This window comes from Podarcis tiliguerta, assembly GCF_965153285.1.
Source record: "Podarcis tiliguerta genome assembly, chromosome: 10".
Classification (NCBI taxonomy): domain Eukaryota; kingdom Metazoa; phylum Chordata; class Lepidosauria; order Squamata; family Lacertidae; genus Podarcis; species Podarcis tiliguerta.
The window spans coordinates 60,814,820-60,842,188 of record NC_139543.1 but is presented as its reverse complement, the minus strand read 5'-3'; the positions used below and the strand labels follow the sequence as shown (position 1 = coordinate 60,842,188).

Below are 27,369 nucleotides of genomic sequence, written 5' to 3'. Positions count from 1 at the left end.
TGCGTGAGTGGCGAAACCCGGAAGTAACCCTTTCTGGTACTTCCAGGTTGCTGCGGGACGCAACCTGAAAACGCTCAACCTGAAGCACAAGTAACGTGAGGTATGACTGTATTTCAAAGACCACAGTTGAAATAATTGGCAGGGATAACAATGACACTTGTAAAGTGAAATGCACTTTGGTTAATGTGATTATATAATAGACTGATAACGGTAAAAGATGCAGGAAGAAAGGTTAAACTTTTTGAAATGGAGCCCATGGAGGGAAGGAAGGAGGTCTGAAGGTTTGAAAGAACCTTCTTTTATTTTTATGTTTTGGAACAATTATGGCAATTGAATAACTTTATGCAAAATCAATACAAATTTATTTAAAAAGGAAAGAAAGAAAGAAAGAAAGAAAGAAAGAAAGAAAGAAAGAAAGAAAGAAAGAAAGAATGCCTTATGAGGAATGGCTAAGGGAGCTGGGCATGTTTAGCCTGGAGAAGAGGAGGTTAAGGGGTGATATGATAGCCATGTTCAAATATATAAAAGGATGTCACATAGAGGAGGGAGAAAGGTTGTTTTCTGCTGCTCCAGAGAAGCGGACCCGGAGCAATGGATCCAAACTACAAGAAAGAAGATTCCACCTAAACATTAGGAAGAACTTCCTGACAGTAAGAGCTGTTCGACAGTGGAATTTGCTGCCAAGGAGTGTGGTGGAGTCTCCTTCTTTGGAGGTCTTTAAGCAGAGGCTTGACAACCATATGTCAGGAGTGCTCTGATGGTGTTTCCTGCTTGGCAGGGGGTTGGACTCAATGGCCCTTGTGGTCTCTTCCAACTCTATGATTCTATGAAAGAAAGAAAGAAAGAAAGAAAGAAAGAAAAGAAGAAAGAAAAGAAAAGAAAAGAAAAGAAAAGAAAAGAAAAGAAAAGAAAAGAAAAGAAAAGAAAGAGGTGGGGCTGGAAAGGGGGGGGGGACAATCATCCACCTCCCCATTATACCTTCTGAAACTGGCCCTGCAGATAATTCTTCCTTCCAAGAAAATCCAACTGTTGACACATCAGATTAAACCATAATAAGGGAAGAGTTCATTTCAATGGGTTGTAAGCGATTTGATAAGATAATAGCCCAAACAATGCCGGTATTTGAACATGGCAAATCCTGGCGCAGTTTTATTGCTACGTATGTCAGGCAAGACTCTGCTTCCCCCTCCCTTTTGTTCAGCATCTGTCTGGAGCCACTGGCGTTGTAAGGGGTTAGGGCGTCCGACTAGGATCCAGACATCCAGGGTTCAAGCCCTCACTCGGCCATGAATTTCACTGGGTGACCCTGCCTAACCCACTTTGCTGGGTTGTTGTGGAGATTAAATTGGGGTGGGACCATGTACTCAACTTTGAGCTCATTGGAGAGAGAAAGGTGCTTTATAAATGCAATAAATAAATAAATCTGGAACAAGGGGCCATCACAATGCATACATCCATAGCTGTTTCTCTGGGTCATCTAAATCTGTGCAGACCCTGGAGCGGTACTTGCACCCGCCCAGTAATGGGCTGGATACAGAACAATCAACTGAGGCGAAAGCCTAACAAGCTGTGTCTCCCACACACCAGGGATTGACCTCAGGAACTAGGAGCCCAGCCTTAGGAGATACAAATCTCTCATGAAAGGGGAGGGTTGGACCTCCAGAACAAGCCGAAACAAACCACAGTAAGCACAGAGAAACAGACTTGATCCTGAGAAGAGGGTGGGCAGCGGTCCAAAATCAATATCACAAGGAATTCAGTGACAAGGGAGGTATTAGCTTCAAGTGGAGGGCTGTGTTTTTCCCAAGACTGGAGAAGGCTCAAGAGGAGAACCTCATACACTCTGCTCTCCCAGGCCACACCCGAAAAACAGCTGCAGGTAATGAAAGAACCTCTGGGGTTGATTACTCTCAAGTAGACATCTCTCACACAAGTCACATGCTGACTCCATGTCTGTACACACATGCTCTTCAGCCTGGGGGTTTGAGGGCCTTCTCAGGAATTGTGGCCCAGCTCCACCTCCTGCTCTGAGGGTGTCAAGAATTATTCAGCAGGAGCACCCATCCAGGAGGTCATGTCTAACTCCTCAAGACCCTTGCCCTGTGAGGTGTCCGGTTTGTCCTTGGAGGACTCCAGACCAGGGCTAGGTGCGATGATGATCATGACGACAAATAATATTAATGATACAGTGGTACCTCGGGTTAATTTGTTCCGGAGGTCCGTTCTTAACCTGAAACTGTTCTTAACCTGAAGCACCACTTTAGCTAATGGGGCCTCCCACTGCCGCCGGAGAACGATTTCTGTTCTCATCCTGAAGCAAAGTTCTTAACCTGAAGCACTATTTCTGGGTTAGTGGAGTCTGTAACCTGAAGCGTATGTAACCCGATGTACCACTGTATTAAGTTAATACCCCAGAACTACAGCCCTTCCCCAAAATTATTGGGAGTGGGAACAGGTGTGTTCTCTAAAGTGGTGTGAATAAAATATACGTAGGGACATAGGCAACTGTCACATCACAGGTCCCTGTACCTCATGGACCCCTGAGGGTCATCTAGTCCAACCCCTGGCAATGCAGGAATCTCAGTACCTCGGGTTACAGACACTTCAGGTTACAGACTCCACTAACCCAGAAATAGTACCTCAGGTTAAGAACTTTGCTTCAGGATGAGAACAGAAATCGAGTGGCGGCAGCAGGAGGCCCCATTAGCTAAAGTGGTACCTCAGGTTAAGAACAGTTTCAGGTTAAGAACGGACCTCCAGAACGAATTAAGTTCTTAACCTGAGGTACGTTCGTGGGATTTCAAGAAACTCTGTGAAAGGTTGAGGAGTATTGTAAAAAAGAAAATGAGATTAGAAAGGTATATAAAAAGGCAGTATTAAATTTAGGAAATGCGTAACTAAAATTTAATTACGGATGATTGGCAGATAAGCTGAAGGAAGTCCATAATATATCATTTGTGATAAACCTTTGATATGGTATTATATGTATATTATATTGAAAATTAATAAAAACTTTTATAGAGAAAAAAGTTCTTAACCTGAGGTACCACTGTATCGTCTTACGCTGACTGGCAGTGGCTCTTCAGGGGTTTCAGACAGGGCCTTCTCTGCTCTGCCAAGCAGATGTTCTGCCACTCAGCCGCCGTCCTTCGATTCCCACATTACAGGGGGTTGGGCTAGATGACCGCTGGGTCCCTTCTAACCCTACAATTCTACGATTCCATTCTCTCCACCTGCTTCTCTCTCTGGTAGGGTTCGGCTTGCTTTGAGGTTCTTGGCAGGCATCTCGCAAGCCACAATTGGGTCACATGGGCAGCGTGTTAAAACATGCTGGAGAAAAGGCTGTGCCTTGTTTCTGCTTCAGATATAATTTAGTAAGGTCATATGCAAGCTTCATCTTACAAGCCGCAATTGATTCATGTGAGCAACAAGGCATGCTTGCATCTCTCCTGAAACCACATGACCTCTGGCTCGCAATGTACTCTAGCAGTGAGATAGGCTCCCCAAACTCTAGACGTGAGTCTTTCTGCAATAACTTCAGCCTACTTAAATTTTGTTTGCTCGTTTTTTTCTGCTCTGGCCTCCAGCCAGGGTGATGAATACACCCGTTCTCCATGGATTTCATGAGACGATCACCTGTCTTTGTAGAGGGAACAGTTCCACCTTCTCTTCCACCTGATGCCCTCAGGACTGAAGAACTTCCAGGATCTCACCCCTCCTTCTATTCTCCTTTCCTTTTTCAAAAGGGAAAGGAAACATTGAAAACATGTGGTTTCTTTGGAATAGCTCGGTTTGCTAACTTTGAGGGCAACTTGCCAGCTTAGCAGCCGTGCGATAATCTGCAGTTCATTTAAGCAAGCAGTAGCAGCAGCAACAACAACAGAAAATGCCTTTGCGTTGGTGGTTATAGGGGAATTTGGGAAGTCTGTTGCAACACGGTGGGCCGGTCTCCACCTTTTAAAGGAGGCTGTTCCCTGACAGTGACGTTGAGCTCTCTCCTCCTTGCTCCAGAAGCAACAAGGAACATTGCTTGACTGACCAGGGGTCCAAGTAAGTTCTTTCTCTCTGCTTCTGCCCAGCTCTTTCTCTTGCTTCCATTTAATGCTCTGATACTTTGAGGAATGTGTTGCTGAGCAAATGCACGGTGACCTCTTGACTGAGCTTCGCTTTAAATGGACAAGGGACTGTTGTTCTTTTCGTCCCGCAAAAGCCTCTTTTTTTAGCACGCTCATGAATTGTGACTTGTTCAGGCCTCTCGGCCACTGTTTGTTGTCTTATTTTTAAATGCCTATTTTTATGTTACTTGCTCAGCAGGGGCAGAACCCTTGCCTTGCATGGAGAAGGTCCCAGGTTGAGTTCTCAGAGACCCTCTGCCAGTCAGTGCAAGCAATATATAGCTGGGTGTTCTCTGTATAAGGGAGCTCCCCATGTTCTTTGGAGGGAAAGATCTGTAGCTCAGTGAGAGAGAATGCAGGAGATCCCAGATTCAGTGGCGTAGCGTGGGTTGTCAGCACCCGGGGCAAGGCAAGTAATTTGCGCCCCCTAACCCGTGGATTTTAGCACTGCGAGTGCGAGCGCCCCCCCAGATGTTGCGCCCGGTGCGTCCGGCCCCCCCTGCACCCCCCACACTACGCCCCTGCCCAGATTCAATCCCCGACACCTCCAGCTATGACTCAGAATGTCCCCTGCTGGAAACCCGAGAGAGATGCTGCCAGTCAGTGTGGACAATACTGTGTTAGGTGGACCAATGGTCTGAGTCAGGATAAGGCACGTTCCTATGTGAATATCAATGCAAAACAGAACTGCCCCGGCTTTCAGTCCGTTCAATTCAAAACGTAGGTGCTTATCTTTGAACCTGAGACCCAGAGACCTGCCAGTAGGGCTGTGTTGAGGAATTGCAATTCTGTGGATGGAAATGCACATCCGGGATGGAATCATTCTTCAGATTTTGCACTTGTTTGCACTTTCTGGTGCAGTTTTTGATGGGAGAGCATGCACACAAAATGAGAAAAATAAATAGGCAATGTTTTGAAGAAAAGGAGGAGAAAAACCGGCTGAGTTCTGTTGGCCAATCCCCTTTCAATCATGCAGGATCATTCATTGACTGATAATCTCTAGATTCAGGGGCAGAACGACCCTGGAACCTGATTGTCGGCTACTGGCATGATCAGGTAACGACTTTGGGGCAGGTGCCCAGAGTCCGGCACAATGAGTAGGAAAGCCACCAAATTAATTGGTTCTGGTTTACCACTTTTTGGAGTAAGTTTAAAAAAAACAACCCATCTAAATCAGGGGCATGAAACCATGCAGTCCAAAGTTTGGAATCATAAAGCAAAGAGGGGAGGAGAGAAAGGAAACCAAAGGTGGTTGAACCAGGTTTGTGCTAGGCAGATATAGGGCAGAGCAGTATTTTATCTCCTATTTATTTATTTCATGAGATTTGTATCCCACTAGATTGTAAAACCAACCAACCTCAAAGCAAAAAGAATAGAGCAGTGTTATTCATTGAAACAATCAAAACATTCAAATAATTAAAACCAGCAATAAACTAAAAACACATCAGCATTGTAAACATCCAGATAGGTTTGTGTAAACCAAAAAGGTTTTAGCAGGCATCAAAAAGAATACAGTGAAGGCTCCTGCCTGATATCAATTGGCAGTGAGTTCCAAAGTGCTGCTAGGCTAAAAGATGGGTTTCTTATAAGCGCAAAGCGACTTTTGAACTCTTATCCCTTCCCAGGGATTGTGTGCAGTGGTGTCCATTGGGAGGGTGGAAGACCAACAGTAGGTGGAGCCAAACCAAAGGGAAGTGAAGGCAACTGATTTTAGTCTTGTCCCCATCCTCCTCACCTGCTGAGTTCTGCAGGGGGCAATCTTGAGCCTGAGGAGGGGGAAGTTGACAGGCAGGACCCCATTCCTGGACTTGCTGAAAGTAAGAAGGCAGGCAACAGCTGGTGGGGCAGAACCTCGTTCACCCAAGTAGTCCAGCCTCCATGCAATGATTTCCTCACCACTGGCAATAGCGGAAGAGATATTCACTATGCCAGCTCCAGGGTTGCTGTGGTTTCCTTCTTGATTTGAAGGCAGGTTTAGGGGAAGTTATAGGTACTTTATAGGGATGTGGGTGGCGCTGTGGGTTAAACCACAGAACCTAGGACTTGCCCATCAGAAGGTTGGCAGTTCGAATCCCTGCAATGGGGTGAGCTCCCGTTGCTCAGTCTCTGCTCCTGCCAACCTAGCAGTTCGAAAGCACGTCAAAGGGCAAGTAGATAAATAGGTACCGCTCCGGCGGGAAGGTAAACAGCGTTTCCGCGTGCTGCTCTGGTTCGCCAGAAGCTGCTTAGTCATGCTGGCCACATGACCCGGAAGCTGTACGCCAGCTCCCTTGGCCAATAAAGCGAGATGAGTGCCACAACCCCAGAGTCGGCCATGACTGGACCTAATGGTCAGGGGTCCCCTTACCCTTTTATAGGTACTTTATAGAATAATAGAATTGTAGAGCTGGAAAGGACCCCAAGGGTCATGTAGTCCAACCTCCTGCAATGCAGGAATCTTTTGCCCAATGTGGAACTCAAACCCATGGTCCTGAGCTTAAGAGTCTCATACTCTACCAACTATCTGCTTAATTTCTTTCTCTGCATCCAAGGAGGGAGGTCTAATGCTACATTTGGCCCTTGTAACACCCTCTCAGGAACTGTGGGTTGAGTTACCTAAATGTATCACCATTTGTAATGCACTCACATGATTACCGGTATTTGATTAAGTGGTATACAAATCTTGCTTGTGTTTGGGTATTGCTTGCCGGCTTCCCACAGGCAATTGGTTTGTTATTGTGAAAACAGGATGCTGGACTAGATTGGACCGCTGGCCTGATCCAGCAGGGGTTTTCTTATTTCTTATTTTCTCACCAAAGGGCTGCACCAACAAGTACAAAATAACCCCTCTGCAGCACCACAAATCCAACTCAATGGCGTAACGTTGGAAAATGTCAATCACTTCTCCTACCTGGGCAGTTAACTTTCCACAAGGGCCAACATTGAAGCCAAATCCAGCATTGCCTAAGCTCTGCAAGTGTGGCTTTCTCCCAATTGAAGCGCAGAGTGTTTGAGGACCAGGACATTCACAGGGAAACCAAAATGCTTGTTTACAAAGCTATTGTACTGCCAACCTTACTATATGCTTGTGAAACATGGACCACTTATAAACGGCATCTCCAACTCCTCGAAAGATTCCATCAACAGTGTCTCTGAAAATTTTTACACATCACTTGGGAAGACAGGCAAACTAATATCAGTGTACTGGAAGAAGCAAAGATCACCAGTGTTGAAGCAATGATTCTTCAAAATCATCTTCGTTGGACTGGTCATGTTGTGCGGATGCCTGATGATTATCTTCCAAAGCAACTACTCTATTCCAAACTTAAAAATGGAAAGTGTAATGCTGGTGGTCAACAAAAGAGGTTTAAAGACTGTCTCAAGGCAAATCTTAAAAAATGTAGTATAAACACTGACAATAGGGAAACACTGGCCTGCGAGCGCTCCAGTTGGAGAACAGCCTTTACTAAAGGTGTCATGGGTTTTGAAGACACTCAAACTCAGGACGCAAGGGAGAAACGTGCTACAAGGAAGGCATGATGCTTGGCAAATCCACACCGTGATCAACTCCTGCTCAGAAACCAATGTCCCCACTGTGGAAGGACGTGTGGATCCACAATTGGCCTCCACAGTTACTTACAGACTCATTGCTGAAACCGTGTTTATGGAAGACAATCTTACTCGGCTACGAGTGATTGCCAAAGAAAGAAAAAAGATACTAAATAAGAATAAGGAAATAATATTATTGACGGGGGAAGCAAGCAGCAACGGGAACTCTCACTTCATTTAGAGAAAAAAATAATAACTGCTTAATTGATCGAACGAACCAACTTCTAAGTGGTTGACATAAACCAATTATTAATAATGCACAAATGCACCAATAATACACAAATATTTAAAACAAGCATAAAGAGCTAAATTATAACACTTGCCTTTGTGCCCTCCATGTGGGAACCCCAGAGGCATTTGGATGGTCATTATTGGAAACTGGATTAGAAGGGCATTTTGTCTCATTTAGCTGCAATTTTATAAGTGCAAGAGGTTCCTCCTTGTTTCCCCCACTCCACACCATTCATGATATTTATAGAGATTTTTACAACTTGACAATTGGGTGAAGAGGAAGAATGACTTACAAGGCATGTTGGAGAATTCTGAAGAAAACAGAAAGGGAAGTGGATGTTGGTTTATTCTTTCTGAAAGCAGCCCTGTTTAGGGAAGCTTTTAATGTTTAATAGGTTATTGTGTTTTTAAAATATTCTGTTGGAAGCTGCCCAGAGTGGCTGGGGAAACCCAGCCAGATGGGCGGGGTATAAATAAATTGTTGTTGTTGTTGTTGTTGTTACCAGAGCAGAAATCAGTGCAGGGAATATGAACATTATTTTCTGTAGTGTTGCTTTCAGTCTGCAAATGGTACAGAGTTGATTGTGTTCCCCAACCCAACCCCAGATCTGCATTGTGCTTCCTTTGCATTGTGTTGAAAGGGGCGCAATAACATAAAGACAATGTAACTTGCACAAATCGAGCCATTTTGCCACAGTGGACAGCGAGATTAAGAATGCAGGTTTTTGGCTTAAGACGAACTGCAGTGGAATGGAAACGGCGCTGCATGCAATGAGTACATGGTGGAATGGAAACAAAGCCTTCATACATGCCTGCTTAGGAGGCTACATGCAAGTCCTAGCAATGGTCATTTGGGTCATCCCATTCACACATGCAAGCTATTTTGCAATGCAGTGGCTAACCTGCATGTGCAAAGCTGGTCTTGGCTTAGGCAGGAAAACATTTGTTTTGATCCAGCAAAGCCTTTGAGGCTCTAGTATACACAGGCCCACCTAGCTCTTGGCTGCAGTGACTTTCGCATCCCCTATTTACTCCCGCTTGCACAAATGCTCTGCTTGTGCATGAAAGGTTTTAGGATCCGGAGCAGTGACTTGCCCCAGGCAGCTTGTAAGAATTGGCTCGATGGAGTACACCAAGCACAGCCTTCCAGATTTTGCTGGACTCCTCAACTTCCATCACCCCCAGCCTGCATGGCCAGGGATGACTGGAACTGGAGTCCAGCAAGATCTGGTGCCTGCATTGGCTACCTCTGGATTAGACCATCAGTCTCCATCTAGCTCAGTCCTTCTACACTGACTGGCAGGGACCGTCCATGATTTCTGGCAGGGGACTCTCCTCTCCCTCCTTGGAGATGCCACGGAGTGAGCTGGGGACATTTGCATGCAAAGCACGCCCTCTGCCTCTAAAAGAGATACCCACCCCTTATTATTTGCATCTAGGACTGTGAGGTACATTGCATCTGAATGAGGAGGTTCTACCTAGGACCCATGTACCTATGGGACCGCCTCTCCTGCTATGCCCCACGGAGGACCTTAAGGTCCACAGATGACAACACCTTGGAGGTCCCAAGTTGCAAGGTGGTTAGATTGGTCTTAACTAGGGCCAAGGCCTTTTCAGTACTGGCCCCGACTTGGTGGAACACTCTGTCACAAGAGACTAGGGCCCTGCGGGACTTGACATCTTTCCGCAGGGCCTGCAAGACAGAGCTGTTCCGCCTGGCCTTTGGCTTGGACTCAGTCTGACCCTTATGTTTCCCTCCCCTTATGGTTTTGATCTATGGGCTACTTTTAAAATGAGGCTGCATTTTAAATTGCCACCCACACTCCTCAGCATCTTCTGCTTAAGGCAGGTTGCTTCACTTTGGCTAATGGTAGAGGAGGCCCTGGTTATCATGATCCTGAGCCAATCTAATCCCTCTCAGTCCCATCCCATGGAGGGATAAACCAGTCCCTCTGCAAATCACCCTTCTGAGTTGCTGCAAGGGTCAGGGCACTTCGCACATGGTGCTGTTACGGGAATGACTGTGGGTGTTCCCTGGTGAGAGCAGGGAGGTCCAGGGGTGGGGAGAGCTAGCCTTTCCCTCCTTGTTAGCCTGAGCTTCATTTGAGAGCGAGAGCAGCAGAGGAGAGAGCTATACTACTCCCTATAATTACATACCGGTACTTGGCATAATTAGTAGGTAGAATTGGTTCTCTCTGGAATTTCTGTATTTGGGGCTATGTAATTCCCCACATGTTTTCTGCTTCGGTTTCTATTTACGTTTAAAGAGATACTTATCTAATTGTAATCTGTGGGACTTTCACATGTGTATTCTTTTGCTCGTACATTGTGTATTTTCTTTTTAGGGTGTTGCGAATCCTCTCAGAGATTTTCTGTGCAATATGGAGCAGATTCCTAAATAAAGCATCCTGCTTTTGTAATAATAATAATAAAAAACCCCATCCAAGATCATATAAGATCTTGTGTCGGTTGTTATCATTTGTTAGATCTAGCTTGTGTTTTTAGTTGTGATAATATTTTGTTTGCTTTTGAAACATTTAGAGTTTGTTTTATTTTTTAAAAAATACCGAGTTCCTTTGGAAGGAAGCGCTGGACAAAAATCTAACGAAACAGAAGTGTCAAAGAGTTCTGTGAAGCATCTGAACCTTGTCAATTTTTAATTTTTTTTATCTTGAGCAGAATTTGGGTGCATTTCTGCCCTCTGCTGAAATGCAGTGACAGTTGTGCTGTCAAGCCATTCAAAGAAGGGGAGGAATGAATTGAAGTGGGAAGAAGAGGAGGGCTGTTCAAAATGTTAAAAAATTTAAAATTAAAAATTTTTAAGAGGTCAGATTCCCTGGCTGGTTAATCATCAGCAGGAGATAAAGGGACCGAAAGTGTGTTTGCTCTGCATTGTAACTGAAGTTTGTTTAGAGATCTTGAGCATGGCTTGCTTAAAAGGTTAAAACTCTTGCATACAAAATGCTGACGTGGCTGGTGTTTGAGGGCACAGAACTGTGAAGTCAGGCCTTTTTTGGCTACAAGCGGAATTATAAATAGTTGTTTCTTTTAAGAGATCTACTTGGCAACAGGAGCTGGTCAAAATAAACCCCAGCTCCAGAGCTGAAACTGACACAAGCTCAAAAAAGAACAGTTGGTATCTTGGGAACTTGCTGCTGTGGGATACTTTAATGGCAATTTTTAAAGCTATCCTATGCAGAACTGAGTCTTGACTTTTAGCTATTGGTATGAGGGTGTTTTTTTTTAATGTAATACATCATACAGTGTTACCTCAGGTTACATACGCTTCAGGTTACATACGCTTCAGGTTCTCCGCTAACCCAGAAATAGTGCTTCAGAGTAAGAACTTTGCTTCAGGATGAGAACAGAAATCGTGCTTCGGCAGAGTGGCAGCAGCAGGAGGCCCCATTAGCTAAAGTGGTGCTTCAGGTTAAGAACAGTTTCAGGTTAAGAACGGACCTCCGGAACAAATTAAGTATTTAACCCAAGGTGCCACTATACACCCAAAAGCAGAAGAGAAAAGAGAGTACAATGGTACCTCCAGTTACAAATGGAATCTGTTCCGGAGGCCCGGCCGTATCCCAAAAATTTTGTAACTGGAGGCACCCTTCTGCACATGTGTGTGGCGCAATTGAGAGCTTCTGTGCACATGCACAGTGTGCAGAGTGCTTCTGCGCATGTGGCAAAACCTGGAAGTATACACTTCTGGATTTGCCGCGTTCTCAACCCGAGGATTACGTTACCCGAAGGTAACATAACCCGAGGGTCCACTCTACACTGGCAGCATGTGCTGATTCTATTACTTGGACATCAACAGACCCATACTGTACCGTTAAAATAATTACTGTACCACAAAGTTATCCAGAGTTGTGGTTGTATCTCAAGAGGCAAACTCGGTGAGAGAGAGCAGTCAAAACAAATTTAGTTGGAGTTAAGGGTGACAAACAATTCTCCCTTTCCCATAAAATTTTATGGAAGCTTTTTCATAATACAATACAATGGTACCTCGGTTTTTGAACATAATCCATTCCGGAAGATGGTTCAACTTCTGCAATGTTTGAAAACCGAGGCACAAATGGTGGTCTGCAAATTTAATTGAGAAAATGTGAGAAACACTCAGTGGAAGCCGTTCAACTTCTGGGGCACGTTTGAAAATAGAAGGATTAACTTCTGGGTTTTCGGCGTTCAAAAACCGAAACGTTTGACTTCCGAGACGTTCGAAAACTGAGGTACCACTGTACTAATTTAAATAAAAACAAAAAGGAAAGAGAAAAGAAAATGCAAAGTCTTAACAGAAAGGGGTGGAGCCTCACAGCTTTCACTTGGGAGCTTCCCTTTCTTCTCCCGGTCTCTGACCCTGGAAGATCTTCCCCTTCCTTGTGTCTCACAAAGGGTCCTAAGGGTGACAGACAATTAAACTGAGCAATCAATAATGAGATTCCTCTTGTGCCAGGGATTTTTCCAGGGTCTGCTTGCCAGTTGGGAGCAGGGCTTGAGCAAACGGCAAGCAGGTCCGCCATCAAAAAGCAAGCAATTGCAAAAACAGACAACGGGTACAGCTCTTACCTGTGTCCAGTAAGCTACATTCCTGCCACCGAAAAGTGGCTGCACATCTCTGTGTTCTCTATCCAGGCAAGCATAAACTTGGCACTACCAGGACCTCTGACAGAGGCAGCCTGTTGATGTGACATTGCTCCGTGTAAACAGCTGAGGAGGCTCAGATCCAAATCCAGGTTGCTGGTTCTCCTGTTCTGCATCCTAAACTGAAGCCATGCTGAAGGTTGGGACTCAGTCCAATACATGAAGTGCTATCATTAAGGAAATGACATAGCTGTTGTTCCTATTTTCCCCCCAGACAGAAAGGTCTGTGTTCCCAAGCTAGAAGATCGGTGTCATGGATGGAAAAACGGTTCTGCAGCAAGCTAAAGAAAACCCCCCATTCTTGGACAAAAGCCATGGGTCGCACCTGGTGAAGAGAGCATGTCTTCCTGTTTCAAAGCTAAAGGTAAAAACCTCCCTTTCTCTGCAACAAACAGCAAAAAATTCCAAATGGTTCAAAAGCATGGTCCCTAGCCTTGTCTCCCTCTATTTTCCTTCCGCATATTAAATTGTAAGCTCCTTGAGGCAAGAGACTTGTCTGTTTCTATCTCTGTGGTTGAGATGTTATATTATTTTGTGACAATAGCTCCTTTGTCAACTCACGTTTTCCTTTGTGTTCACCCCAGATATTCCTCGGGGCGCTGTCGTTTTCCTTCTTCTCCAAAGCATTTACGGGAAGCTACATGAAGAGTGTGATGACTCAGATTGAGAGGAGATTTGAAATCCCATCGTTTGTGGTCGGACTGATCGATGGAAGCTTTGAGATAGGTATACCCCTTTCCTTCCCCGCACCCCTCACAGAAGGTAACCTACCATAGTTCCGCAGTGGAAAGGCCTTCTGCCTCTCCCTGAACCACCCCCACCCCGCAATTCATCACATCTCTTCTCCTGATGTAGGAAACTTATTGGTGCTGATCTTGGTGAGTTACCTGGGGCCAAAAGTTCATCGTCCAAAGGTGATTGCGGTTGGGTGCCTCATCATGTCCCTGGGGTCGTTTGTGTCAATTGTGCCTCACTTCATAATGGGGCGGTAAGTACAGCATTAACAATTACCAACATTAGCATCCTTAGGGAAATGCCTGTCACCAGGGAGGGTGGTCCATGGGCTAAGACAGATGAGCATCAAATAGAGGACCAGAGTGTTGTGAATGCTTTGTAGAGGGAAGGACTATAATTAAGCAGCAGATCAATTCTCAGCATCTCAAAGTTGGACTGAGTGGAGTCAACCGTATCTGAAGCCTCAGAGAGTTTCTGCTGGGCAGCGCAGACATTGGTTTTGGCCCTGTGTTGTTGGCAGGGGATGCTTGGATATCACACACTTCATTGGGGCTCTGCTGGAGAAGTTTGGGCGCACCCAATATCAAGGATAGCCGTTGGGCATGGCAGCGTTTGGGCTGTTGTCGAGAAGCCTTGGTTGTGAGGAGATGGGCATATGCCCCAAAGTCTGGTTGCAATGGCACTGCTCCCGCCAGGAAAGCGGGGCATAAAATTAGTAAACAACTAAATAAATAAGTTTTCCTAACTTTTTGGAAAAGAGCAGTGCATCATTCTTACGACATTGCACCATTCGCCATGAAGCAACCATCAATTGTCTCATTGCCTCACAAAGCAGCTGCCAATAGGGTTGTTGTAGACCATCTGCTTTGCATGCAGAAGATACCATGTTCAATTTTCAGCAGCATTTCTGGGTCAGGCTGGGAGGAACACCCTGCTTGCTGAGCTAGATGGATACAATGCTTTAACTCAATGTAAGTTAGCTCCCTGTGCTCCTATGTACCACTCAGAATTAAAGGGTATTAATAGTATCATCATCATCATCATCATTGTTATTATTAACAAATATTTTTAAACCCTTCCACGTTTCCATCACACGGCATTTGTTTCTTCCTTCTTCTTTTTAAAGTTACAATTACAAGAGCATTGCAGTTTCTGTGACCAATTCTTCTGCGAGTGTGTCGGCTTGCTCAACAACCATTCCTCCCCACCATGTGATAGACGACTTGGAAAGTTTTCAAAATGCAAGTGCTCTTGGTAAGCAAAACTTGGGTGGCTCCCGAGGTGAGCTGTGCCCCAGTCTCTTGGTGTGCACATGAAGAGATGCAGGGCATAATCTTATCATGTAGACTTCTTAGTCTCTCTCATGCCCTGACACCTTTTGGGCAGGTTGCTGTATGGCCTTCTGCCACCAACACCTCTTTATGTAGCAACTGGTACTGTAATTTTCCAGGCTGAACAATTCATATTCTCTCGCAACAGCCCTCTAATATCAGTCTCTATTGTAGCCATAAGAGAACTACCCCTGTATGAAACGATGGTTGCATATGCACCATTCATTCAAACCAAACACCTCCCAACCCCTCAAAATCAAGGGATCTGTAGTTTACCCCATAAAGCTGCAATTACCAGCACCCTTAACAAACTACAGTTCTTGGAATTCTTTGGGGTGTATGTGTGTGTTTTGAATGTGCTTTAAATGTATTGTTGAACGCACATTGATCTCTGAGCAGCAAGAGACTTCAGCGGTTTCTGTGCTTACCCAGGTGAAGACCAATGGAAATGCGGGTGTCTTTGGGATATATGCCTTTATTTGCACATCTATACAACCCAAGCATGGTATGGAGGGGCTCACAGCATTCACACCCTAACTGATCTTGCTTCCTCATCTGGCTAGCCCCAAGCCTCTACTTTGGGTATCCAGCTTCCAGCTCCAGCCAAAACTCACACAGCTCCACTTGGCCTATTGTTCTCCATCCTGGGATTGACGTGGCTTGAGCCAAGTGAGGTGAGGAAAGGCCCACCCATTTGTCTCTATGGCACTCTGTGGTACTTAGCTGGACAGCTACAGTATGACTATTCCCTTAGCAAAGGAACTAGATAGACCTGTTTACCAGGTTTCCTCTTATACATCCTACCTGCACAGGATACAGGATTGCATCCTTGGAAAGGACTGCTGGGTATCATCCAGACCAGCAGTTACAATCGATTTATGCCCTCCACTGCTGCTACAGTTGCTATTACAGTTCCTCTTCTTCAATATTGCTTGCCAGACCAAGGATTTCAGTTTTCAGTGTCCAGGTTTGGCTGGCCTTGAACATCTGTAGCTGAAAAATCTGTTTCGCATCGTCATTCTCTTTAACTGAGAACTCAGCTGGTCGAGTGTCCACAGTCCATTTTACAAGCTCCCCTTTTCTAACAGCAAACTTAGATGGCTGAGAGCCGGCAGGATTTAAGCCAGAACCAGGTCACTGGGGAACAAGCAGACTTATGGGGAACTCCAAGGTTTACAGGAATATAAAAAAACCCAAAATAAAAAGTCGGGAAACAGATCTGCGGGGGGAAACAAAAGCAAAAGACTCAATGAAGTCTCAGCACATTCAGTGCTCATGGAATAGTGATAGTACAAGCAGCTTTTCTTCTTCTTTATCTCTTTGACTTTGTTTTTGTAGTTGTTCTTGCTGCTGTCCCAGCCTTTGGTCACTAAGCAGAAGCATGCAATTGGGTGGGTGAAGCAAAAGAGGGCAGAACAACAAATGCTCATTGCACCTCTGTACAGTAGGCTAGTTTCTACACGCACACCAACACACGCCTGTATCCTCCACCCAGGCAAGCAAGAAGCGTGATCAGAGTTCAAGGACACATTCCACACAGGCAAAAACACCCATGGATGATGCAAGGCAGACAGCGATGGGTTGTGGCCTGGGGAGAGTCACTTGGTGGGCCACATTTGACACCCAAGCCAGTCATTTCCCATTCCTGCCATTAAAAAATGTGTATGCGCTCTATACCTGCTGCCTTGAGAGACATCATCTGGAGAGGAAAAGGCTAAGGAGCTAACTGTGCCCCAGGGGTTGGCAACCTAAAGCCCATGGGCCCACAAGCTGCCCCCAAACCGAACCGCTCACTCGGCAAGTCCCTGCGCACTGCACTAAACTGGTGCAGCATGGCGCAGGGACTGTCTTCCGCGGCTCTGGAAATCGCTTCTGCGCATGCCCAGATGCCAAAAATCACGTCTGCGCATGTCCACAGTGCCAGAAATCGCTTCTGCGTATGCCGAGACGCTGAAAATCATGCAGGTGCGATTTCTGGCACCGCGGACATGCACAGACGTGATTTTCAGTGTTGCGCTGTGCTGGTCCAGCCCATGGTTTTTAACACTTGATTGGAAGCTGCCCAGAGTGGCTGGGGAAACTCAGCCAGATGGGCGGGGTATAAATAATATATTATTATTATTATTATTATTATTATTATTATTATTATTATTAAGGATCGCCGCAGGAGTGATCCAGCCCATGCCCGGTAAGCTGTGCCGACCCCTGCCCTACACAAACCCAAAGTCCCTAAGCTGGTTGGATGGCGCCTTCCACGCCTCCTTCCAACAACTCCTGCAGCCAGGCTGGTGCCAAACATCTTGCTCTGCTTTCCTTTGGACCACATCACTGAGGCTGAGAGGGGAGTCTTGTCATCTGGGAAGCCCAGGACCTCCATACACACTGCCCAGGCTTGCGCCCTGGGGAGGTCACTTTGGTGATGCTAAGGCAGCAGAAACAACACAGGAGGCAGCAGTTACGAGTTATTGGTGTCTGCTGCCACAGCAGATGCTGTGATCCATGGACTCTCCTTCCTTGGATGTTTTTAAGCAGAGGTTGGGTGGCCATTTGCCATGGGTGCTTTAGCTGAGATCCCTGCATTGCCCCATGGGGTCCCTTCCAGCTCTGTGAGACAGGTGCTCTAGATTTAATTGGAGCAATGGCACGGCAGTGGCACTGGTGGTGGAATCTATCCACCTTTTGCTCTGTGCCACCTCTACAGTTTGCATCTCTGCCCTCATGACCCTTTGAAGCTGCCAATAGCCCTGCAAGGGAAAACGAATAGGGCACAGCAGATTCGTTCACCAAGCTGTGTGCCATCCTTTGCCCGCAGGCTGTGAAAAATCGACGAGCTCCTACCTGTGGCTGTTTGTCCTTGCTGGGAATATTCTTCGTGGAATCGGTGAAGCTCCCGTGATGCCCCTGGGGCTGTCGTACATCGATGATTTTGCCACGGAACAAAACTCGGCCTTTTACATAGGTAAAATAAGCCAGGCGATCCCATCCCATTAAAGATCAGAACTGGGTTGAAAAGCAGCCTTCTGAAGGTCTGCATTGTCTTCCCAGCTCTTGGCTGTTTCTTGGTTGCTTTAAAATATCTTAAGGCTGTTTATGTTCTGGTTTAAAATATTTGTGCCTTCTCAGTCACAAGGCAGCTTAAGAATGCATATCAACCACCAAGGCAAACTGAACAGATAAAAAAAGTGAGCAAAATTTGTGTGAAGAGGAAAGGGCCTCCTCCCTGCCTCATTTGCAGGTTTTGATCAAAGAAAGCATTTTGTCAGGTTTTGGAAAAAATAAAATTGGGGGAACTATCATTGGGTAGCAGTGGAGAGCCTCACAGTGACCTGCAATTGCTAGCTGCCATCCTTTCTATCCCAGAATGACACATGGTTTCCCCCAAAGAAGCAGCCATTCCCAACACATTGAAAAACTGCTTCCCTAAAAATAATAATCAAGGGAGGAGTGATGTATGGTGCGGATTAGATCCGAGTCATGGCATAGCATTGCTCCAAGGTGGGGTACCTGGGATTGGAGCGAGGTGATGGTTTTTAGTGGAGACTACCATTCTTTTTAGGGATGCGGGTGGCACTGTGGGGTTAAACCACAGAGCCTAGGACTTGCTGATCAGAAGGTTGGTGGTTCGAATCCCCGTGGCGGGGTGAGCTCCCGTTGCTCGGTCCCTGCTCCTGCCAACCTAGCAGTTCGAAAGCACATCAAAGTGCAAGTAGATAAATAGGTACCACGCTGGCGGGAAGGTAAACGGTGTTTCCGTGCACTGCTCTGGTTCACCCGGAAGCTGTACACCGGCTCCCTCGGCCAGTAAAGCGAGATGAGCGCCGCAACCCCAGAGTCGGCCACGACTGGTCCTAATGGTCAGGGGTCCCTTTACCTTTACCATTCTTTTTCCCCAGAACCCCAGTTGCAAAAAAACACTCCCCGTCCCCAAAACACAACAACACCTGTGTAATTGGATGGAGATTCACTCCACTTTTGAAGGTCTCAACACAGCCTTTCCCAAAGACTTGTGGCTGCATTCCCACTCTCACTTACCTGGAAGAATTGATCCACTGAACTTCTAGGGCTTCTTTCAGATGAGACATATATAGGATTGCATTCTGGGTCTTTGATCAGGTTGGGATTGCATTCTGGTAGGGCAGAGAGGGCCCCTGGCAGGCCGCTCTGGTTCCCCACCCTGTTCTTCTGCAATGCAGACAGCAGATGACCCAGACTTTTGCCCAGCCTTCTACCCTGGCAGAGAGTAGCATGCCCAAAGATTGCCCCTTCTCTTCATAGATAATCTTCTTCACCATGCACTGTAAATAAGTCACTGTGCTGCCGTGCGATCTTTTACAGGAATAGTGAGAGCGCTGGGAATGTTTGGACCCTCAGCTGGCTTTCTGCTTGGATCCTACTGTGCTAATCTGTGGGTTGACATTGGACTGGTAGATACTGGTAAGGAACAAATACCCATAATCGTATCCAGTGTTTCGTCTCTGTTAGCGTTGACTCTCCTGTCCAGCGAGTAAAGGTAAAGGTAAAGGTACCCCTACCCGTACGGGCCAGTCTTGACAGACTCCAGGGTTGTGCGCCCATCTCACTCAAGAGGCCGGGGGCCAGTGCTGTCCGAAGACACTTCCGGGTCACGTGGCCAGCGTGACATCGCTGCTCTGGCAAGCCAGAGCCGCACACGGAAACGCCGTTTACCTTCCCGCTAGTAAGCGGTCCTTATTTATCTACTTGCACCCGGGAGTGCTTTCGAACTGCTAGGTTGGCAGGTGCTGGGACCGAGCAACGGGAGCGCACCCCGCCGCGGGGATTCGAACTGCCGACTTTTCGATCGGCAAGCCCTAGGCGCTGAGGCTTTTACCCACAGCGCCACCCGCGTCCCTTGTCCAGCGAGTGCTGAGTGCCAATTGTCCTCTTCTGCTGTGGCTTGGTAGCAATTGTCAGGCCAGACCCTAGACAATCCCCAGTAGGTCCTTCTGGAGCCCTGAGCTCTGGAAAATATTGTCTCAGCAAAGGACCACAGCCATCAGAAGACTGAAGAAGGTGGGCAAGGCTTTGGGTTCCAGTGACTTCATCCCATGATGCAGAAAGGGCCTGTTAGGAATTCACAAAATTAAGGTTCTCAGAGGGCTTCTCCATCTGCAGAACCAAAATGTGGATTTGCACCTCTTTTCTCTCACCATTAATGTGGGGGGATGTAATCACAGGACGCTCTTCCCCATCCCAGTTTTGTCCCAGGCCTCCCTGGGAATGTGGGCTTTTCCTATCCTTGGAAGATCTGCAGTGGCCAAGATTGAAAAGACCTGCATTTAAAGGGTGGAAGTTCCAGGACAACACTGGGGTGTGTAGGATGTCTTGTAGATGTCCTTACATTAGTGGGGAGTCAGGAAGGTGCAGTTCTACATTTTGCTGTGGTGTGGACAAGCCCAGCATCCAACCAGCTCTCTTCCATCAGAGGAAAGCTGTGTATTATCATCCATAGACACTTCCTAGAAGATTCACTATTGCACACAAATAAATTTCAGGCTTCCTGCCCAGACTCCCTGTTAAACTAAACTAAACTCCCATTTGTGGTTTTAAGTACATTCTCCTACAATCTCTCCAGTTGCCGGATATTACCCTCTTAACCCTTCTCTGGCGCTAACACCCTCCGTCTCCTAAATTCCTCACTTCCTACAGTGTTACCTCCACTTAGCTTGTCTCTTAGTCCCCATCTGCCCCATGCATTTGAAGCAATATTATAGCACTTTAAACAGCCATGGCTTCCCCTAAAGAATTCTGGGAGCTGTAGTTTGTTAACAGTGCTGAGACCTTCATTCCCCTCCCATAGCTACAATTCCTATTGTGGTTGAATGGTCAATCCCTTTTCCCACTGAGGCACTGAAAGAATATTTCTGAATATCTGTTGGTATGGATCACAGCTGGAAGGGTGCTATTGCATTTGTGCCTACGAACCCAGAGACATTGGGTGGGCCACTGTGAGAACAGGATAGGCCCTTGGTCTGATCCAGCAGGATTTTTCTGAAGTTCTTACAATATGCCTGAAAAATCACCCATGGTTTTCATGACTGAGCTGTGATTGCAGTTTAGATCTTTTAGGTCCACATCTAACTTTTTATCAGCTGGACCATACAGTGGAGAGGTGAAAGGTCAAACTGGGAGCCAACTGAGAACTGCAGTGATGAATAAGCAAAGTAGAGCAAAAGACGTAGATCATCTTTTTTTTTCCATTTAAAGAGGCTAAAAGTTCAATCTCTGTCCTTTTCTCCCAGATACATTGACAATAAATTCTAAGGATGTGCGTTGGGTTGGTGCCTGGTGGCTTGGAATACTGTTATGTGGAGCCATCAGCGTTGTGGCCTCCTTCCCTTTCTGGTTCCTGCCTTACTCTTTGCCAAAACAAGGAGAAGAAAGGATAATTAAGAAGTCGGGTGACGTTTACGGAAACTCCAAGGATAGCTGTGGCAAAACAGAATCTCCAAAACCACCACGGCTGAAGATCTCCAAAGCAACAAAAGGTTGGCTGCTGAATCTCCTCCTCCTCCTCCTCCTCCTCCTTCTCCTCCTCCCCCTCCTCCTCTGGCTCTCCTTCACTGGTTAATGTCGAGCTTCCTAAGAGCAATCGGCTCGGTGGGTGGCCCACTTTTGCAATGTGCTCATCTCCTTAAACAAAATAGAACAGGACTAGGGAAACTTGACTCTCCAGATGTTTCTGGACTCCAGCTCCCATCAACTCCCACAGCATGGCCAGTGCTCAGGGATGATGGGATTTGTAGACCAGAAACACAGTGTCCTTATTCTGGGGTGATTGCAATTTAAAGCATAAACATACACCCCAATATTATTGGAAGGTTACGATCCCTTTGATTAACAGCTGGCACTTACCCCTACTATTTTGAAAACAGACGGGACCTGTGGTGAAAAATGTGTGGTGATTCAGATAATTGGTCTCCATGGTCTCTTTTTGTAAGCAGATGTCCATGTAAGCATGTCAGGAAGGAACACAGGAATCTGCCTTCTACGGAGTCAGAGCACTGATCCACCTAGTATTGTCTACACAGATTGGGGGTGGCCCTCCATGGCTTTCTTCCTGCCCTATCTGGAGATGCTAAGGATTGAACCTGGGACCTTCTGCATGAAAAGCAGATGCAGGAGCAGTAACTTGAGTCAGGGTACATACAGTCACCCAGTTCCGCTGGTTTCTTGGGTGGGGTACCTTCATGAAAAGCCAATGCAATTCTGGGCTGCATCAATAGGAGTATAGCATCTAGATCAAGGGAAGTAATAGTGCCACTGTATTCTGTTCTGGTCAGACCTCACCTGGAGTACTGTGTCCAGTTCTGGGCACCACAGTTCAAGAAGGACACTGACAAACTGGAACGTGTCCAGAGGAGGGCAACCAAAATGGTCAAAGGCCTGGAAACGATGCCTTATGAGGAACGGCTAAGGGAGCTGGGCATGTTTAGCCTGGAGAAGAGGAGGTTAAGGGGTGATATGATAACCATGTTCAAGTATATAAAAGGATGTCACATAGAGGAGGGAGAAAGGTTGTTTTCTGCTGCTCCAGAGAAGCGGACACGGAGCAATGGATCCAAACTACAAGAAAGAAGATTCCACCTAAACATTAGGAAGAACTTCCTGACAGTAAGAGCTGTTCGACAGTGGAATTTGCTGCCAAGGAGTGTGGTGGAGTCTCCTTCTTTGGAGGTCTTTAAGCAGAGGCTTGACAACCATATGTCAGGAGTGCTCTGATGGTGTTTCCTGCTTGGCAGGGGGTTGGACTCGATGGCCCTTGTGGTCTCTTCCAACTCTATGATTCTATGATTCTATGAATTGTGGTCCCAGGATTCCTCTCAAGTTGCCCTGGTTCCCGGTACATGCTGGTATCTGCCATGGGCTCCATCCTCCAAGGAGGTCTTCTCAGATTTTGACTACAGATCATATCCTTAACATTTTTCACTTAAAAGTCATTAAGAAGAGTTAACTAACAATTTGCTGAATGGGAACCATTTTACACACTGCGTTCGTCTCTCCCATCTGTACAATGCGCAACTACAGTGGTACCTTGGGTTACAGACGCTTCAGGTTACAGACGCTTCAGGTTACAGACTCCGCTAACCCAGAAATAGTAACTCGGGTTAATAACTTTGCTTCAGGATGAGAGCAGAAATTGTGCGGCAGCAGTGGGAGGCCCCATTAGCTAAAGTGGTACCTCAGGTTAAGAACAGTTTCAGGTTAAGAACGGGCCTCCAGAATGAATTAAGTTCTTAACCTGAGGTACCACTGTAGATCTGAAGTTACAAATCTGAACACACACACACAAATCAAGGCAATGTAAATTAGGCTCAGCAGTAGACAGAATCAGGAATGGCTTTTGATCCCGTGGGTGACGATAGAGATGATCATAAGCCTTTCCTCTGCGAATACACTTGCTGATGTTTATTTTAGATATGGATATATTATATTTCCTTTCCAGATTTCTTCCCCACTTTGAAGAAGCTACTTGGAAACACTATCTTCCTGGTCTATTTACTCCTCATTGTCCTTCTGTACAATTCTGTCGTTGGCATGATAACATATGAGCCAAAGTTTATGGAACAGCAATTTAACATACCTGTTTCAAACGCCATCTTTTATATTGGTACGTAAACTCCTCTCTTTGTTGTTGCGTTTCTGGCTTGCTGGGGTAAGTGTGTGTGTGTGTGTGTGTGTGTGTGTGAGCACATGCAACCTATGTCAATGTCCCCTTTTCTTTTTCTAGGTGTGCTGCTTTTACCTGCTACAATTGTGGGACTGTTCCTTGGAGGTTTTATCATCAAGAAGTTCAAGATGCAAGTGACAACTATGGCGAAGTTTGCCTGTGTCACTTTTATGATTACCTTCCTACTTAATCTGCTTTACTTTGCATTCAACTGCAATGACCTTCAGGTGGCTGGCTTGAACATCAACTACTCCGGGTAAGTTGCCTTATTTATTTTTGGGACTTTGGGGTGGGAGATTCTATATTATACTGACTCAGACCGTTGGTGCATTTTATGTTGTGAACTGCCCTGTGATCTTCAGATGATGGGTGATATACAAATTTAATAAAGAATAATGATCTAACTGAGTACCATCTGCTGGGGATGTCTCTTCATGCCTGTTCCTCTGCTGCCTACTTGTTGATCATCTACTCATCTACGGTCTCCTAAGTTCACATTTAATGGTGAATCTACCTGGCTGGAACTTACCCAAACATACATGAGAACTAACATGCAGCCAACATAGTGCCACTCTGAATTTTACAATGCATTTCAGTATTATTTATTTATTTATTTATTTATTTCCCGCCCTCCCCAGCCAAAACCGGGCTCAGAGCATATAGGAGGGTAAAAATGTGCATAAGAATGCATGCTAACTATCTTTTACTGATGTTTTGCTTTTTTGTCAACCACTTTGCAGCCTTTCCCAACCTGTGGGTCCCCAGATGTTGTTGAACTACAACTCCCATCATCCCTAGCTAGCACGGCCAGAGCTCAGGGATGATGGGAGTTGTAGTCCAACAACATCTGGGGACCCACAGGTTGAGAACTGCCCAGGTTTCATCGCTATCAGGTGGTATATGAATTTTGTTGCATAAGATAAATTGGTGAAACTAACATGCAAAAATGGGTTATATTTGAGAAAACATGCTTTGCCAAAATGCAGATATAACAACAACAGCAATTTATTGCTTGTACCCCACCCAACTGACTGTGTATATGTGTGTGTTGGCCTTGTTTTCCTTTTCCCTGAAGGCTTTGCTTCTGTTCCCTTTAGCATCAAAGAACCATCCTTCTCTAAGGAAGTGTCGTTAGCTGCCTGCAACTCTGACTGCAGCTGTGATGCAAGCCACTGGGATCCCGTTTGTGGAAGCAACGGGGTCACCTACATGAGCGCATGTTTAGCTGGCTGCAAAGCATCAGTGGGAAGTGGAAAAGATATGGTAAGCGCAGATATCCGTTTGTAGGTTTGCTTCTTAAGAGGTTCATGTGTTCGTAGGATTGTATAGAGTTGGAAGAGACTACCGGTGTCATTTGGCACAACGCAGAAATCACAGCTAGAGACTCCCTGACAGATGGGCATCCATAGAATCATAGAATCATAAAGTTGGAAGAGACCACAAGGGCCATCGAGTCCAACCCCCTGCCAAGCAGGAAACATCCAACCTCAGCTTAAAACCTTCCGATGAAAGAGAGTCCGCCACCTTCTGAGGTGCAGTACATTTGACTGCTAAACAGCTCTTGCTGTCAGGAGGTTCTTCCTAAAGTTTGGTCGGAAGCTCCTTTCTTGAATTTTTAATCCTTTGTATTGGATCCTACCCTCTGGCAGCCCTGCTGACTTGCACCATAGTGAGGGTCACTTGGTCCGGCGTTCCGGCATGAGGACTTGTGCCAGAATACCAGACCAAAGAAAGGGGATATCTTGGGATGCAAACAGAAGCTGGGATTGGCTTCTGTGATTAAAACAGGACAGTTGGCAGATATGCTGTATAGTTCTCTCTATTTTGGCTCTGGAATATGTCAAATATTAACTTGCACCTTAATATCAGCAACACAAAGGAGATGGTGTTGGACTTTTGGAGGAAAGGAGGAGAACTAGCCTCACTGTACATCGGGGAGGGCTGTGTGGAGAGAGTCTCTTCCTTTAAATTCCTAGGAGTTTATCTCTGTGAAGACCTTACTTGGAAAATCAATACAACCCAGGTGGCTAAGAAAGCCCAGCAGAGACTCCATCTCCTCAGAGTATTGCGGAAGAACGATGTCAATCAACATTTGATGATCTCCTTCTACCACAATAGAAAGTGTCCTTTCATACTGCATCACGGTGTGGTACGCTGGTTTGACATCAATTGATAGGAAGTGCCTACAGAGGGTGGTGAATACAGCACAAGATATTATGGACTGTCCCGTGAATCCACTGGATGAAATAGCGGAAGAACGTTGCCTCAGGAGAGTGAGGAAAATTCTCAGGGATGATTCACACCCTGGCTGGCACTTTCTTGATCTCCTGCCCTCGGGCAGAAAATATAGAAGCATGATTAGTCACACCAACAGGGCAAAGAACAGCTTCTATCCGTGGGCTGTTAGGCTGCTGAATGAAAAGATAACAACAGGGCAACTGACTTTTGGGTTTGGTGGGTGTGCGTCAGTAAACGAGGAGAATTAAGACTAAGAGAGCTGAGTGGGGGGTGCTTGTGTAATCTCACTGTATACAAGTTGTACAAGTGACAATAAAGTATTTCATTTCAACTAGATAGACTGCAGGGGGTTCAGGACATCTTGTACCACATGTTTTGCCCACAGGGGAAAATCCACAGGGAGCGGAGGTGCGGAATGTGAAAAAATGCAAAGCACCCTGATAATGACGCACACCCTCTTCTCTCTCGCAGGTATTTCACAATTGCAGTTGTGTGGGAGTTTCGGGTCCTGGAAATCTATCGGCAGTTTTGGGTCAATGCCCAAGGGATAGCTGTACTAAAAGGTTCCCTTATTTCTTAGCCTTGACGTTCTTATTTGCGTTTGGTTTTTCCTTGGGAGGAACTCCGACGTACATGATTATGTTCAGGTGAGCACATTTTTTAAAAAATCCCCCTGTTTGTCTCCATCAAGTTTTGGGGCAGGTCAGCTCAGCAGCATAGTTCATCAAATCTCCTGTATTTCAGAGGTTGCTTTTGCAGAATGCCCCTGGATTGCAAAAAAGGTGCCAATTTCTGCTTGAAAATAATGATAATAATTGTAGCCAACATTGGCGGGGGGTGCATCACTGAAAATCTGAATGCTTGCAGCTGAAATCTAGGACAAAATAAAGCCGTTTTGCTAGAAGAAAAGTTTGGATTTGATATCCTGCTTTATCACTACCCTAAGGAGTCTCAAAGCGGCTAACATTCTCCTTTCCCTTCCTCCCCCACAACAAACACTCTGTGAGGTGAGTGGGGCTGAGAGACTTCAGAGAAGTGTGACTGGCCCAAGGTCACCCAGCAGCTGCATGTGGAGGAGCAGGGAAGCGAACCCGGTTCACCAGATTACGAGACTACCGCTCTTAACCACTACACCACATTGGCTCTCCTTTTCCTAAAGGCATTTACAATCAGGATTCCAAAAATCTTCTACAAAACTACCAGGGCCCCAAGGTTCATATTCAAAGGTGCTCTTTTAGAGCATAGGATTGAGTTGCTGTGGAGCGCATCTTCTCTGCCATGCACAACCAAGTGCAGGCCTCCCCTTCCCAACTGGCCACTCGCTCACCTCTTGCTACCTGTGTGCTCACAAGAAGTTTTTGCCTGCTTGCCTGCCTCCTGCCCCCACTGCATGCTTCTCCTACCTGTCTGTCTGCCTGCCTCTCCCCAGCTGCCCCGGCTCAGACATGCTTGGAAATAGCACCAATAGTTAAGAGGCAAGCCAGGAGGCTTGCAACATGAGACAGGGCCTTTTCAGTGGTGGCTCCCAGCAAAGAGGCCCACCAGGTGTTCACTTTGACATCTTTCCTGGGCACTGGGCAGAGCCTTTTGCTTCAAGCCTTGGAATGATTTTAACATCTTTTATTTGCTACTGCTGCTGGTGGTATTCTTCAGTCTGGTTCCACTAATGTTGGCTGTCACCATGGTACTTAGGCCTGTGATGGGGCTTCCTATTGCTGTTTTGGCTGTTTTAAGCTGCCGGTTTGCTGTGTTCAAGTACATATATTGAGTGCTTTGGTCATTTTTAGTTGTATTCTTCAAG

The 27,369-nt window shown here is 46.1% G+C and overlaps 1 protein-coding gene across 3 annotated transcripts in view; it reads left to right on the top strand.

The window, feature by feature from the left end:
- The first annotated feature begins 3,625 nt into the window (after positions 1–3,625).
- LOC310659070 (solute carrier organic anion transporter family member 1C1-like) overlaps positions 3,626–27,369 on the top strand; it is a 31,929-nt gene continuing 8,185 nt past the window's right edge. Inside the window, exons 1-12 of one of the 3 annotated variants that reach the window (XM_083402041.1) lie at positions 3,626–4,050; positions 12,790–12,939; positions 13,160–13,301; positions 13,431–13,563; positions 14,437–14,564; positions 17,454–17,600; positions 18,977–19,075; positions 20,902–21,147; positions 23,106–23,270; positions 23,391–23,586; positions 24,428–24,593; positions 26,040–26,215. In XM_083402041.1, the coding sequence (XP_083258167.1) occupies positions 12,829–12,939; positions 13,160–13,301; positions 13,431–13,563; positions 14,437–14,564; positions 17,454–17,600; positions 18,977–19,075; positions 20,902–21,147; positions 23,106–23,270; positions 23,391–23,586; positions 24,428–24,593; positions 26,040–26,215 (1,709 nt within the window). In that variant the 5' untranslated portion in view covers positions 3,626–4,050; positions 12,790–12,828. The remainder of the gene's footprint in view (positions 4,051–12,789; positions 12,940–13,159; positions 13,302–13,430; positions 13,564–14,436; positions 14,565–17,453; positions 17,601–18,976; positions 19,076–20,901; positions 21,148–23,105; positions 23,271–23,390; positions 23,587–24,427; positions 24,594–26,039; positions 26,216–27,369) is intronic. The other 2 variants (XR_014502616.1, XM_083402042.1) reach the window with 2 other exon arrangements.